The sequence below is a fragment of the Crinia signifera genome, chromosome 4, assembly GCF_055691185.1.
Source record: "Crinia signifera chromosome 4, ASM5569118v1, whole genome shotgun sequence".
Lineage (NCBI taxonomy): Eukaryota > Metazoa > Chordata > Amphibia > Anura > Myobatrachidae > Crinia > Crinia signifera.
In genome coordinates, this window is record NC_139220.1 from 169,328,371 (window position 1) to 169,343,355 (window position 14,985).

General features: G+C 41.3%; 1 protein-coding gene across 1 annotated transcript in view; it reads left to right on the forward strand.

Moving 5' to 3' along the window:
* Window positions 1–14,985, forward strand: part of LRRK2 (leucine rich repeat kinase 2) — a 223,109-nt gene that overhangs the window by 47,308 nt on the left and 160,816 nt on the right. Inside the window, exons 16-20 of the mRNA XM_083182947.1 lie at window positions 481–625; window positions 2,863–3,002; window positions 11,585–11,713; window positions 12,189–12,359; window positions 13,997–14,276. Of these exons, the coding sequence (XP_083039073.1) occupies window positions 481–625; window positions 2,863–3,002; window positions 11,585–11,713; window positions 12,189–12,359; window positions 13,997–14,276 (865 nt within the window). The remainder of the gene's footprint in view (window positions 1–480; window positions 626–2,862; window positions 3,003–11,584; window positions 11,714–12,188; window positions 12,360–13,996; window positions 14,277–14,985) is intronic.

Consider the following 14,985-nt stretch of genomic DNA (forward strand, 5'->3'; position numbering starts at 1 on the left):
TAATACCTTGCTGCCACCTAGTGGCTATTGAATAACAATACAAACTCCAGTTGTTATTATATGGTATTAATCAGGCTAGTACTGCACTAGAATGCTCAGTAAAATATTCTGAGCATCTGACCTGATGGATGGGTACAGTTTATTTTTCATATACTCATTTGTCCACTGCCATCAAGTGTATTATTAAATTGCCTGAATCCTACTGCTTCTACCTATAGATCTCCTCAAATTCGATGTCTGCACCCTATTGGGTATACAGTACTGCCTGTTATCTAAGCTTTGCAATAGGTTAAATCATGCTAACACATATTTCAATAATACAGTCCTTTCCTTCACGTATTTTGCTGAATAAACCGCTTTCTGATCCATACTGCAGTTCTGCTTTTTTGAAATGTAGCTTAGAATCCAGATTTATATGAATTCTGTACATAGCTTTACCAAAGCACAAATCATAAAAGTCTATTATTTTTGGGTCCTCAGTTCCCAGGCAATCCTGCAATACAGGAATGTGGTCTTAAAGTACTGGGATGTCTCTCTGACTGTTCGGGAGCTTTGGAATTGCTGTCTGAGCATGGAGTTTTGGATACCATTTTACATACTATCCAGATGTACCCAGGAAACCAAGGTTAAGAGCATTATACAAACTGCTGCTTATGCTATTTTTTTAATTGGTTCCAGAACAGTAAATATTAGAATATTTGGTACTTATGTATTATCTGGGCTCCCATGTTAAATGCACCCCATTTTTTCATACCCCTACTATCCAACTACGCATGGAGCTGATTTTATATAGTGTGGCGAGCGTAGCGAGGGGACGCGGTCTCATAAGAAAAACGGGAGCCCAGATATTACATAAGTACCGAATATTTAGAAGTGAATTTACTAAGATAGGAGCTCTATTGAAGATGGGATGTTGCCTGTAGCAGCCAATCACAATCTACTTCTTAATTAGTTAGCACCTTCTAGAACATAATATAATCTGGTTGTTATGGGCAATCTATCTACAATAGAACTCCCATATTAAATGTACACCTTAATGTCTAATTATCATGTTATTGGTAAAGATTTTCAGTGTTTTATTCTTTGTACATCCCATACTGTTAATTAATGACTGTTAAAAAGTCAGCATGGAATTTTGTGACTTTCTTCCTACTAAAAGAATTAGGTTAAGCAATATAAAGAACCAATATACAGGTCACAGAAATTCTAGTTGCTTCTAATATCTATGATCACTTACAGTAGAGACTACACCTTTCCTTGTAATAAATTAATCTAGTGAGTGGTTGATACAGTATCAGAATGAAGGTGCTCATTCTGTTGCAACTGCCTTAGTGTCTTTCATTATAGTTACATCTGTGTTTTTATAGCTAATTATGGTATGGGTGTGTCTGACTGTGCAATCTGAGTGGGATCCTCACTTAGGGCCTTATTCTAGTTCACTCTTTCTGACAAAATCCTTCTTAGATGGACAAAACCAAGTGCACTGCAGGGGGGCAGATGTAAAATGTGCAGAGAGAATTAGATTTGGGTGAGTTATTTTGTTTCTGTGCAGGGTAAATACTGGCTGCTTTATTCTTGCGCTGCAATATAGATCTCACTTTGAAGTAAAACCACTCCCAAATCTAATTCTCTCTGCACAAGTTACATCTGCCCCACCTTCAGTGCACATGGTTTTGTCCATCTAAGAAGGATTTTGTCAGAAAGAGTGAACTAGAATAAGGCCCTATGTGCATCTTTAGATGCTACCATCAGATGCACCATTGAAACTTGCACCTGCCTCGTGTAAGGTATGGCCTTTATTGTAAAGATGCACTTACTAAATTTGCAATCATTTATGGACACATTAGACACTACAGGGAAAATTTACAAAGAGCAAATGGGTACGAATATACCCATTCGATCGCAATCTCCTCCAGGACCTGATGGCCAGCAAATTTACAAACAGACTTATTCGGCTGATTTTCCATTTTTATACTAACAGCAAGCTCAATTTAATTTACCCTGTATTTTTATAACCAACAGCCAGTGGTGTGATGCTTACAGCTGGGGGAAACTTTTTGCACAAGCTTTTTGTTCTACAACAAAACCCAATACTCAATTTTTTACACTTCAACTATCAACCCAGCACACACCATCCAGGTTTCCCGAGGATCGCCTCGGCTTCAGCCCTTGCTGGGCACCCCATTATAGGGGGGTCCCTACTTCCCCAGCCAGGGCTGACCAGCCATGGTAAAAATGCTTTGGCCAGGGGAGTTTGTGAAAGTCTCCCCAGGCTGTGGCATTACACTGCTGGTTATTGAAGCATGGTGCTGGCTATAAAAATACAGGGAAACTCTAGTCATTCTATCCCCTGTATTTCTGGAACCAGCTCAAAGAGCCAGAGGCTCTTATTTTTTTTTCCTCTATCATTGCTCTGCATACACGCTGGACAAAAACGCACAGTGTGTATGTACAGTTAAGGGCTGTACATACTCTTCAACCCGGGGGTCGTCGATACGGATTTCATATGGATGGCCGACGGGTTGTCGTCATCGAACAGGAGGATGGACAGGAGGACGGAGTGCAGGGGGGGGGGGGAGTTTATTTCTGCTTTGGATCCCGATGCCTAGGATCGAATATGCGTTGAAGGCAGCTAACACTGTTCTTTATAGTCCAAAGAATCGGAAGTTACACTGAATCGAACCGTGTGTACACCGCATCAGGTTGTTCCAAACTTCCAAATCTTTGAGAACTATCTGCCGAGTTCCTTCAAACACTGTGTGCAAGTGAAATTTTGGAATGACCTTTTACGCTTTTGTCAAGAGTATGTGACCCGCTTTTGTTGCAATAAATCATTATGTTGTGGTTTTACCCATCTTTCAGAAATCCAGTACTTTGGTTTCTATCTATTGTCATATTTGCTTACGAGAAAAAACTTGTGTATTGCGACAATGCATCTTTTATCAACTCATCTAGTTACTACATTGCAACGGTATAAGGATGTTGTCAAGGTACAAGTAGAGGTAAAGTATATTATACTAAAACTCAATAAAAATATGTTACTCTTTGGATTGGGCAAAAAGGGTCTGTATTGTAAAGGCCAATACACACACTACGATGTATTCTTAATGATGATGAACGACCCCATTATAAATCACCTCCTGAACAACCCAGAACGACTTCGTTCAGGGTCGTTTAGGAGGTGAATCTTTTAACATCGTCTACTGTTTATGCTGTGAATGACGGACGACTACCAACGATGCGCGTACCCGTGGGTCGTTAAAGACCATAGCCATCGTCAATGCATGCAGGTCAATTTGGCTATGGTCGTTAACATTGTTTGTTTTTTCAATAGAAAAGGTCCTGCATCGTTTGTGGTCGTTTGTCAGCCGTCGTGCACCAGTGATCACCTGCAATGCTGAGGTCTTTCATTTTCACTTCAAAGGTGAAAATGAAAGATGGTAGTTAACGATGGGTCGTTACTGACACATCTTTGTGTGTGTATGGGCCTTAATGCTTTAATTGTATGAAGCCAAAACTAAAATTAATTTTCTTTTAATGATGTTGCTTATAATCAAACTGCACAGTTTTGTTATTTAAGGTGCTGATTAAATAATAAATATAATTATGCCTGAGCTTTTTATTAGTGACCTTTATATATATGCTAGATGACACTATACCACCCAATTTCTTTGATTAATTGCTTCTCATAGTGACAGAGCAGATTTGATGTATTCTACTTTACAAGTTAAAAATTGTACCTCCATTATAATATTTGCATGAAACCCTGATTTTAAGCATGGTATCACAATTTGTGTCCTTTTACACCTATTGAAAAGTGATGGGTCATTAGTGGGCCAACCTACTGATTCTCACTCAAGGGGACCACTCTGAGGCAACAGACAAAATTACATTTCTTAACTTTTTTGAATAGACTTTCTTCAGGCCCAGCACTGTTAGTGCTGTTTTGAAAATAAAAATGACTCCATAATGTTAGGCTATGTTAACTCCTAATGCTTGTCTGCAGACTTCCTTCGACCAGTTTATTCTTAAAATGGGTATTGTTTAACAGTTGATGTCAGTCAATGAACAGTTTCCCCAAGATGCTGTTTTACACTATATGTGTTTTTCTCTCCATATTTTCTGCAGTGCTTTGCAATATTTCCCACCGGGCCTACATGAAGGGGGATTTTTAATTGCTATGCTTGAAAGCCCTGTCTGTCCTAATTTTCAGCAGTCCCAAGCTAATTTCTGTACTTCTCTGTTCCTCTTCTGATTCTATGTTTGGTTTTTGCCTAGAGATTTGCAATGGACCATATGGTGAATTAGCTCACTAACCATTAAATTAATTGGTGCTCCCAAGGCTTTATACAAACACATGATCGACTTATCAGAATGTCAACACCCTGAAGATGCCTACAGTTATGGTTGGGCATCACCTGGAGGGTTAGGGTTGGGTGGATATTTTTTCAAAAAAACCCACCAGTCCCTCAGAGGCCTGGCAAGAAAGTGATCATTGTGATATAAAAAACATGCTTGAGCCACTGGGATGAGGTAAGAGACGGTTTGTTGACCGTTCATAATGTTGACATAAGCCTGTAGAAATTATACATGCCGACAGGCTAATCATATAGATATGCTGCACATCGACAGTTTGACCATGTTGACATTCTCATGGTGACCTCATGACTTTTGACATAATGGTCGTAAAATTGTACCACACTGCTCAAACTGTGTGAAGCATTTACTATTAGCTGGTTCTTTGGCTGCCCATAAAAGGATTCTGGAGTCAAAATATATCCCAATCGCTTGACCTATTTAAAGGAATAGTTTTTTCCAAAATTTATTAATTTTGTATGGATTGGTTGGATGCTTCTCTTGTGTCTAGAAGGAAGCCCATGCAATGACGTTTTGAAATTTGGTAAAGTTTCATTTCTTCTACCTCCCCATGGCAGCCAATCACTGGGTTCCTCCCCATTTGGGCAGTACTTAGGGAAAGGAAAAAAAGACCTCCTATCGTCCATATAAGTCACCTCCTCCTTTATCCCAGTGTCTTTTTTTCCCCTTTCCTAAAGTGGGCAGTATGAGGCTTACCCAGTGAAGAATGCGCTTATCAGGATGGCATAAGTAAATTCCCCCGCCGGGATACCTGGTGTCAGCGGGGATGGGGAGGTGAAGCCGGCCTTCAGCGGGCTTCAGTCCAGGTGCCGGATGTCATCAAGATGGCTGAGCGGCGGCGGCGTGGCACGCGCACGGCGGAGGCCTGGTCACTGTTCATCCGCAGGGAAAGGAGACGGACGTCATCAGCGGGCGCGGCGCCTCTGGGCGCAGGTCAGTGACACAGCCCGCCATAAGCGTAAAGGCGGTAGTGCTGGTGATGCAGCGGCTGTGTGCAGGAGACGGAGCAAGTGTACACGCTGTGGACAGGAGCCTGCAAGACCTACAGTGACCAACAGAGTGGGGATTTCGCCCGGAGGCGGTAGGATTAATATCAGGATGCTGGGTGTCATGTTTTTTCCGTGGCTCATGATGTAACCTAATAGATGGCTGTGTTTTAGGACAATACATATATACATATTGAGGATAGCGCCCGCTGATACCATGGAGGAGGATAAGCGGCATAGTGCTAAAAAGTCGGGGTAAGCCTGTAGAGCAAGTGTTTTTTTTTATTTTTAAAGCAGTGTTTTTTTCGTCGATACTTAGCAATATTTTCTATATATGTGTATTAGGTCTGAGGCGAGTAAGGACAGCTCTAAGGCCAAGCATAGAAGGATTCAAGTGTTAAAATGCGCTGTGTGTGATAAAAAGCTTCCCGAGGACTACACAGGGAATGTGTGTGAAGCGTGCAAAGTTCCCCAGCAATTGCCTCCTAGTCAAATGACAGTGCTGGTGGAAATGTTGAAATCTGCCTTAGCAGAGACTTTTGTAACCAAAGAGGATTTGGTTAAATTGACTACGAAGAAAAGACATGCAGTAATGTCGGATTCTGAGGAGTCGCAGGCAGACCCAGTTGAGGGGCCATCAATGGGGTTCCAAGATGTGGACCCAGACGATGATACGATGCAGGACAAATCGGACACAGATTGTAATCCAGTGATGGTAGAGAATCTACTGGATTTAATACATAGATCATTGAAAATTGAAGATAAGCAGGATGATCTTAATTTACAAGAGCTCTTGTTTCAAGATAAGAAGAAAAAAGGAAAGAAATTTCCATTATCAGAGTCACTAATAGGTATTATTAGTGAGGAGTGGAAGCAACCCGATAAGAGGGTGGCTGTGCCGGCAATGATAAACCGCATGTACCAGTTTGATCAGGCTCAGGTGGCAACTTGGGAAGAATTGGCCAAAGTTGATGCCGCAATTGCACGCATTTCAAGAAAAACGACATTGCCGCTTGAAGAAGCGAACATGTTCAAGGACCCCCATGGAGAGGTGTATAGAACTAGGCCTCAGGAAACAGCACCTGGTTATGGGGGCTGCGCTGAAACCGACGGCAGTCATGTCTAGAGTGCTCAGGAGTTGGTGCCAGAAATTGGAAGGAGACATGCTGGATGGGATCCGCAGGTCGGATTTGATTAAATCCATACAAGATATACAGCTAGCGGTAGAGTTTTTATGCGAGGCATCGGTAGATGCAGTAAAGCTGGTGGCCAGCTGTAGTTAGGAGAGCCTTATAGCTGAAGCCGTGGGCGGCGGATATACAATCTAAAAACAAACTAATGTCTCTTCCCTTCCAAGGGAGTTACCTATTTGGCAAGCAGCTGGATGATATTATATCCAAAATATCAGGAGGAAAATCTGTGTGGTTGCCTCAGGAGAAATCAACCAAAAAAGCAGCAAGACCTTTCAAGTATCAAGCTCAGGACTTTAAGGATGCTAGAGCATATAGGCCTGGGAGAGGATATAGCAGAGGCTCTTGGTCAAGAGGGAATTTTTGGGCCCAAAGGGGCAGAGAAGGAAGATTTCCCTCAAAGAGAGAGCAGCAATGACGCCATGCTAGTCTGTGTAGGGTCCAGGTTGTTGCAGTACTACCACGCCTGGGAAGAAACTACTACAGACAGATGGGTATTAGAAGTGATACATTCGGTGTACAAGATAGAGTTTTTAAAAAGACGAGGGAATTTTTTTCACAGAATCGCCAGTTCCCAGCAACATGGAGGAAAGAGTGGCTCTCTTGTCCAGTCTGGCGAAAATGGAGAGACAAAGGTTGTAGTAAGAGTGCAAGAAAACCAAAAAGGGACAGGATGGTATTCAAGGTTTTTTATAGTCAAAAAGGCGTCAGGAGGTTTCCGTACAATTTTAGACCTCAGAAGGCTGAACAAGTTCATCGAGGTGAGACCCTTCGAAATGGAATCGATAAAATCAATCTTGCCGGACATCAGCAAGGACGCGTTCATGACATTAATTGACTTAAAGGACGCATACCTGCACGTGCTTATCTTTATAGGTCATCAGAAGTTTCTGAGGTTTTCAATAGGCGCCATAGATTACCAATTCGTTGCACTCCCCTTTGGTCTTTCCACATCCCCCAGAACGTTCTCAAAGATATTGGTAGTGGTAAGAACTGAGGCAAGAAGGACTGGCAATTTTGGCCTTACCTCGACGATCTTTTAATTGTAGCAGACACAGAATTAAAAGCAGAACAACATACAAGGCTAGCAATAAGCTGTCTAGAGCGCCACGGCTGGCTGATCAACCACAAGAAAAGCCAGCTAAGACCGACCAGGACCATCAAGTATTTAGGAGCTGTCATAGACTCTCACAAGATGACAGTAGCTCGGACTACAGAGAGGAGGCAAAAGATGTTACAAAAAGCGGCCTTGATGAACAGGATGACTGTAGTACCAGCAGGGCAATGTATGGAGATGCTGGGTCTCATGGCGGCCGCCCTGGAGATGGTTCCATGGGCCAGGTTCCACTCAAGGAAATTACAAAATTGTTTCCTATCACAGTGGAACGGAAACTCAAAGGATCTATCTCAAAGGATTATATGGTACTTGTGGAGTATCACGGCTCCCATCGCATGCCATCGCATGCCATATATGATGGCATGCGACGCGATTTTTACTGATTTTGGCCGTTTTTTTACAAAATCACATGCGATCGCATACGATTTTGCACTGAAAAGCATCCAAATGCATTGGAATTAGTATTAAACATGTTCAACGGCCCCCAACTGGCATTTTTGAGGCTGTTACCACCCCCACTATCAACGCGAACCCGAAGCGTGGCGAGCGCAGCGAGCCCGCGAGGGGCGGCGGTACGCGTCCTACGACCTTTTCATACCCCCACTATCCACGTCGGCGTGGAGTTGAGAATAGAAAGTGTGGCGAGCGGACGCGGATACCTTCACAGGTATGGACAAGGGCCTGGTTTGCGATTCTAAAGCAATTGGTAGAGGACGGACTGGTGAAGTTGCCAGACAGGGCTGACCTGCTGTCCCAGGGCCTAGTAACTCAAGCTCAACCGCCATCATGGCATTTGACGGTGTGGTTGCTGAATCCAAAACGTTGAAAAGTAAAGGGTTCTCTGATGCAGTCATAACAACCCTCTTAAAAGCTAGGAAACAGTCCACATCTAAAACTTATTACAAGGTCTGGAAGAAGTTCAGAATATGGTGCAACGATAAGACTATCCCTTCACAGGAGATTTCATCAATACTAGCGTTTTTGCAATCATGCCTGGAAAAGGGTCTAGCTACCAGCTCGCTAAAGGTACAAATTGCAGTGTTAGGAGCCATGATGGATATGGACATAGCTAACAATAAGTATGTAAAAAGATTCATCCAGGCAACCAGTAAGATCAGACCTAGGTTTCGCCAGCCTTCGCGCCGTGGGATCTTAACCTGGTTCTGGGAGCTCTAACTGAGGCTTCATTCGAACCTTTACAAGAGATACCATTGAATATACTTTCGTGGAAAGTGGCGTTCTTAGTGGCGATCATGTCGGCAAGAAGAATATCAGAAATACAGGCACTATGGGCAGAGGAGCCATATATGAACTTTTTTGAAGACAAAGTAGTGCTTCGGACCAATCCACTTTTCCTGCCTAAAATGGTTTCGGATTTCCATATCAATCGGGAGATTGTGTAACCTGCGCTATGTGCAAAACCGAGTAACGCGAAGGAGGAGAAGTTAAACAAACTTGATTTAGTTAGAGCTCTGAAAGTATACTTACAAAGGTCAGAAACATTCCGTAAGGCAAAAAATTTGTTTACATATACTGAAGGAAGTAAGATAGGACAGAGAGCCTCCAAGGATACGATTGCGAGGTGGATTAGAAGCTGCATCAAAAAGGCCTATGAAGTTAAGGGGCAGGAAGTACCGCTGGGTCTAAGAGTCCATTCAACAAGGGCCATAGCAACATCGTGGGCAGAGAGAGGATCTGCTTCGATAGAGGACTTATGTAAAGCAGCAGGATGGGCTTCAGTTCATACTTTCTCTAAGCATTACAGAGTGGACGTCTGGTCCTCGGCGGATGCTAAATTCGAGAGAAAGGTGCTCAGCGGTCGTCTGAGCAATGGAGTCTGGAAGAGGAGAAGAGAATTATTTTTTCTTTATTTTTAAGGGCATTGCCCGAGTTCTACGTTTTTTCTTATTTTTAGTTATGGTTTGTATCCCCTCCCATTATATTATACTGCTGGGGTATTACCTAGAAATTGGCTGCCATGGGGAGGTAGAAGAAATATCAGATTATTACCTGATAATGTGCTTTCTTCTACTCCTCCATGGCAGCATATATTCCCGACCCTGTGATTACTAATGGCTTGTGTTTTATGTTTGAAGCTAAGAAATTGAAGACCCTGGGATAAAGGAGGAGGTGACTTATATGGACGAGAGGAGGTCTTTTTTTCCTTTCCCAAAGTACTGCCCAAATGGGGAGGAACCCAGTGATTGGCTGCCATGGAGGAGTAGAAGAAAGCACATTATCGGGTAACAATCTGATATTTCCTCTTCCACTGAAGTGCTTCTAGTAATACCCTATAGCAGAGGTCCCCATACTCTGTCATTTATAGTCCACCTTTTAAGACCATCCATGATTGAGCCCAGATGATAGTCAAAGTAACTGAGGTACTGATGGAGTCCCATGTACTAGAGAATGGATATCCTTAAAACATGGACTATATTGATGGAGTTTGGGAACCTCTGCCTTATAGTATGAGATCTGCAATTATCTCTACGATCTGCCAATTTCTGTTTAAACTCCTGTCCTACTTTGGTTGTGTTCCTGCATATCCTGTGAGGTTGGAGGCAATAAGCCATGTACACATTAGAAGATGAGCCAAGGACGTGACATTCGTCCAGTTTTGCCTTGAGCTCGTTTACAATTAATATAATGTGTACACACTATGCAATTTTACAAATGACCAAAGGATTTATAGGGCCTAATTCAGACCTGATTGCACAACAAATTTGTTCTCAAAATGTGCAAAACCATGTGCAGAGAGTTATATTTGGGTGAGTCATTTTGTTTCTGTGCAGGGTAAATACTGCTTTATTTTTATACTGCAATTTAGATTTCAGCTTCAAGACACCCCACTTAAATTGAACACACCTCTGCACATGTTTCATTTGCCCCTTCTGCAGCGCACATGGTTGTTTGGTTATTAATATATTTGGTATATATATGTCGTGCATATTCACTGAGCGGTTTGCTGAAAATGACTGACATGAGATTGACCTGCATGCACGACTAATCAGATGAACTACTCATGGGAGTGTGTGATAGTGTATACCAGGGGTGGCCAAACCGGTCCTCGAGAGCTACCAACGGTCCATGTTTTCCAGATCACCTAGCTGGTGCACAGCTGTAGTCAATACTAATGGTCACATTTTCAAACCTGCTGCATTCATTCCTACTATAGATCCACAGGTTGCCTCCAAAACATGCACCGTTGGTAGATCTTGAGGACAGGTTTGGCCACCCCTGGTGTATACACGATTTATTGGACAATGTGAATGATTTATTTCTCTGATCCTTTGGAAACAGGCCGATCAGGCAACCTTCTAGTGTATACCTAGGTATAGTCCTATTTTCATACACCTTATTGTTAGTTGAAGTTTTGTACCCTTGCCGTTTGACATCACCATATCTTTAGATGGGTGTTGCTGCCCTACTTGTATTTGTAAACTGCCATGCCTGCTTACAATTGTGCTTCAACTTTTTTCCATGAATGTATTTGTGTTGGTTTGGCCATTGTATCAATGGTTTTGCATTGTACTAATTTTTTCCCCCATTCGATAGCTTCAGTCATGGCTGCTGTGTATTTTGATACTTTGCTACTAGAAAGAATATATTAATTAAAAAAATGATACCGTATTAAGTAGCATTTGAATTTTGGGTACTTATGTATTATCTGGACTCCCATGTTAAATGCACCCCATTTTTTCATACCCCCACTATCCAACTACGCAAGGAGTTGATTTTATATAGTGTGGCGAGCGCAGCGAGCCACCGTGCCCGAAGCGTGGTGAGCGCAGCGAGCCCAGCGAGGGGACGCGGTCTCATAAGAAAAATGGGAGTAGAGATATTACATAAGTACCACATTTTGTTACATCTTTGTCTTTGTTGTGCTAAAATTTTTCTTATTCTTTTTACTTTAGGGATTTCGAACTGCCTTAACATTGATGAAGCTGTCCCACAGTTTTGCAAAGCTTTTAGATCTAGAAGATTTTGATACTGTACTTTTCTATCAGATCTCAATGTGCCTGGCAAACAGACGTGATGTGAAAGTAATCTCCCTCCCATATTTTTTTTTGTATATTTATACAGTGACCCTTTTTGTGCTTCATAATTTCATATACTTTTGTTGTATTGCTGTATGTACATATGTGTCCTCATACAGCTAGCATATACAGTATATGCTGTATGGCTCGAGGTTCCCAGTGTAACTGAGGTGGTCCTAGAAGTGTAATGCACAGGTTTTTTTTTTAATATGTCTTGCATCACAAACGCAGCAAAGCTCATCCCAAAGTGTTCTAGAGATGTAAGGCTTTAACTAACTGCACAGGAACACAGAGTAATGAATGAAGAGGGTTTTAACATAAGGATGATGGTAGATTGAGGTGTCATTTGCACCAAACAGTCCCTCGCAGCACCCCAGGTCCATTGTACCAGCTATTTTTTTTATATAGATAGTGTTTGCTACTAAATAAATATTTTTACAATTGTATTTTTTATTTATTGTGTGACCTTTTCATGGTTTAGTTTCAGACTGTGTGCTATCGCTGTTTTGCTGAAATGACTTTGGATGATAAATTGAAGAACAATCTGCTTGCGAAGGCGTGTGCTGAAAATGACATTGTCCTAGTGGAGTCCTTACTTCTTTTAGGAGCAGATGTCAACCACAAAACAAAGCATAACGCTTTAATCATTCAGGTACTCATACCTGTAGGGTTTTTTTTTTTTTTTTTAAACAATGGAAACTTCTTGATATAATTTTCAACTGGTGAATAATTTTGGGGTGTTTAGTGATCCTGGCTTTTTTTGCAAGATGTATTTACACATAGTTTGCCTTTTAAAAATACCACTTAACGCATACCACTAAATGGTCAAAACAGAAAAATTAAATATTGCATTGCATCGCATGCGATTTTTAATTGTACAAGCACCCTGATGGGTGCCTACAATATTAAATGCCCCCAGAATGTTAAATTCCCCCCCATTGTCAACGCAATCCCCACTATGAACGCCAACCCGAAGCGTTGCGAGCCCGCGAGGGGCGGCGGTACGCGTCCTCCGACCTTTTCATACCCCCGCTATCCACGTCGGCGTGGAGTTGATTTTCGCGAGCCACCGAGCCCGAAGCGTGGCGAGCGGACACAGAATACATGTGAAGTCATCCGCATCATTTTGCTGCGCTTGCCACACTATCTAAAATCAACTCCATGCCGATGTGGATAGAGGGGGTATGAAAGGGTCGGAGGACGCGCACTGCCCCCCTTGCGGGCTCACTGCGCTCGCCACGCTTCGGGTTGGCGTTGATAGTGGGGGTGGCGTTGACAATGGGGGTGCATTATCATTGAAAGCACCCATTAGGGTGCTTGGACAATGAAAAATCGGATCGCAACGCATGCGGTTATATCACATGCGATGCACTAAGATGAACATCGTGGCGCCGTGATAATACACAAGTACTTGATGTGGTTTAGATTATTGTTAATTCTATCTATATATATATATATATATATATATATATATATATATATATATATATATATATATATATATATATATATATATATATATATATATATATATATATATATATATATATATATATATATATGTATATATGGTGATACGGTCCGGCACTCACTCCAGTTGGTCAGGTGCCCATACAAACAATGGGATATAGGAAGGAAGAGACTGGCACTCAAGGGTCTTCATAAAAAGCAGTGTATTCACAGGAAAAACATCCAACGTTTCGGGGCTGCGCCCCTTTGTCAAGGTGTATGTGGTCCACCACATATACCTTGACAAAGGGGCGCAGCCCCGAAACGTTGGAGGTTTTTCCTGTGAATACACTGCTTTTTATGAAGACCCTTGAGTGCCAGTCTCTCTATATATATATATATATATATATATATATATATATATATATATATATATATATAATGACAACATGGATTCGAAAGTTAGATGTCTAAGGCCCATACACACTAGAAGGTTATTTTACCAATCTGGCTGTTTGGAATGAAAATCTGGATATTTTGGGGAACAAATTACAATATACATTTTGCTCTCTTACGCTGGAAAATGAACAAAAGCAGCCATCTGCATAAATTGATTTTGTCTGTTTTCCATGTTTAGGAGCAAGTGGTCAATTGTCATTTGCTCCCAAAAATTTCCAGATTTTCATTCCAACCAGCCAGATTAGAAATATAATCTTCTAGTGTGTATGGGCTTTTTTTACTCTTTTCCATGTCTCTACATTTCTTGCACATTCCTTGTTGTTAGAAGTGCATTCTTGTTTTTTAACCAGTTTTGAATTTCTGATGTTTTATCTTCAACAGGTTTGCGAGAAGGGTACCAATCCTAAACTGGTGGAGATCTTGTTAAATCATGGGGCTCGTGAGCAGGATATACAGAAAGCCCTCCAAGTCAGCATTAAGAAGTGTAATAATGAGATCATTAGCTTGCTCTTAAAAAAGCTTGGTTTAGATGTGGCAAATAACAGCATTTGCCTGGGAGGTTTCCATATGGGCAAAATAGAACCTTCATGGCTTAATTTAATGTTCTCAGAAAAAAATTCTACATCAAGACTTCCTTCAGTAGATCATGAAGGAAAGCCAGGTATGTTTTATTTTTGAGTTTTTGACTTTCTATTTTCTTAAAGTTATTTGTTGAAAAGTATTTAACTATTATTGATTGAATAAAGCATTAAATGAACACTTCTCAAGATTCATAAAAGCTAAATGAGGATAACTTTAAGCTCTACTGCCATATATGCCCACTTTCCTTCTAATTACAACAATGTTTTTCTAATGCTCTGCCCACTTCAATGTATGCAACCGCTATAAGTTATATAAATTAGAAGAATCCTTCTACAGGTTGGGTTTCCCATTTAAAAAATTCCAAAATACTAAATATTCGGAAATATGCAATTTTTGGAGTGTTACTGCTATAGTGACACCTTTTGACTCTGTAAACAGACTTTGTTTCATGTAAAAAAACGATTACAAATATTGTATACCATTATCCTCAAGTTATAAAACATAAATGCATGTTGACTTTAGATTTGGGTCCTATCCCCAAGATTTTATTATGGTATCCCAAAATACGGAAAAATCTAAAATACTTCTGGTTCCAAGCATTTTGAATATACTTAATCTTAAGAGCATTTCTCACAGATCTCCCACACATACAGTATACAGTATGTAAAAGAGCCCTTATAACTTCAGGGAGTAGTATATTTATCTACAGAGGCGTCCCCATATTGCAGCAAGGATGTCATGCCACAGTGGGGACTATTCCCATTAGTGCGACCCCCGCAGCTATGCAA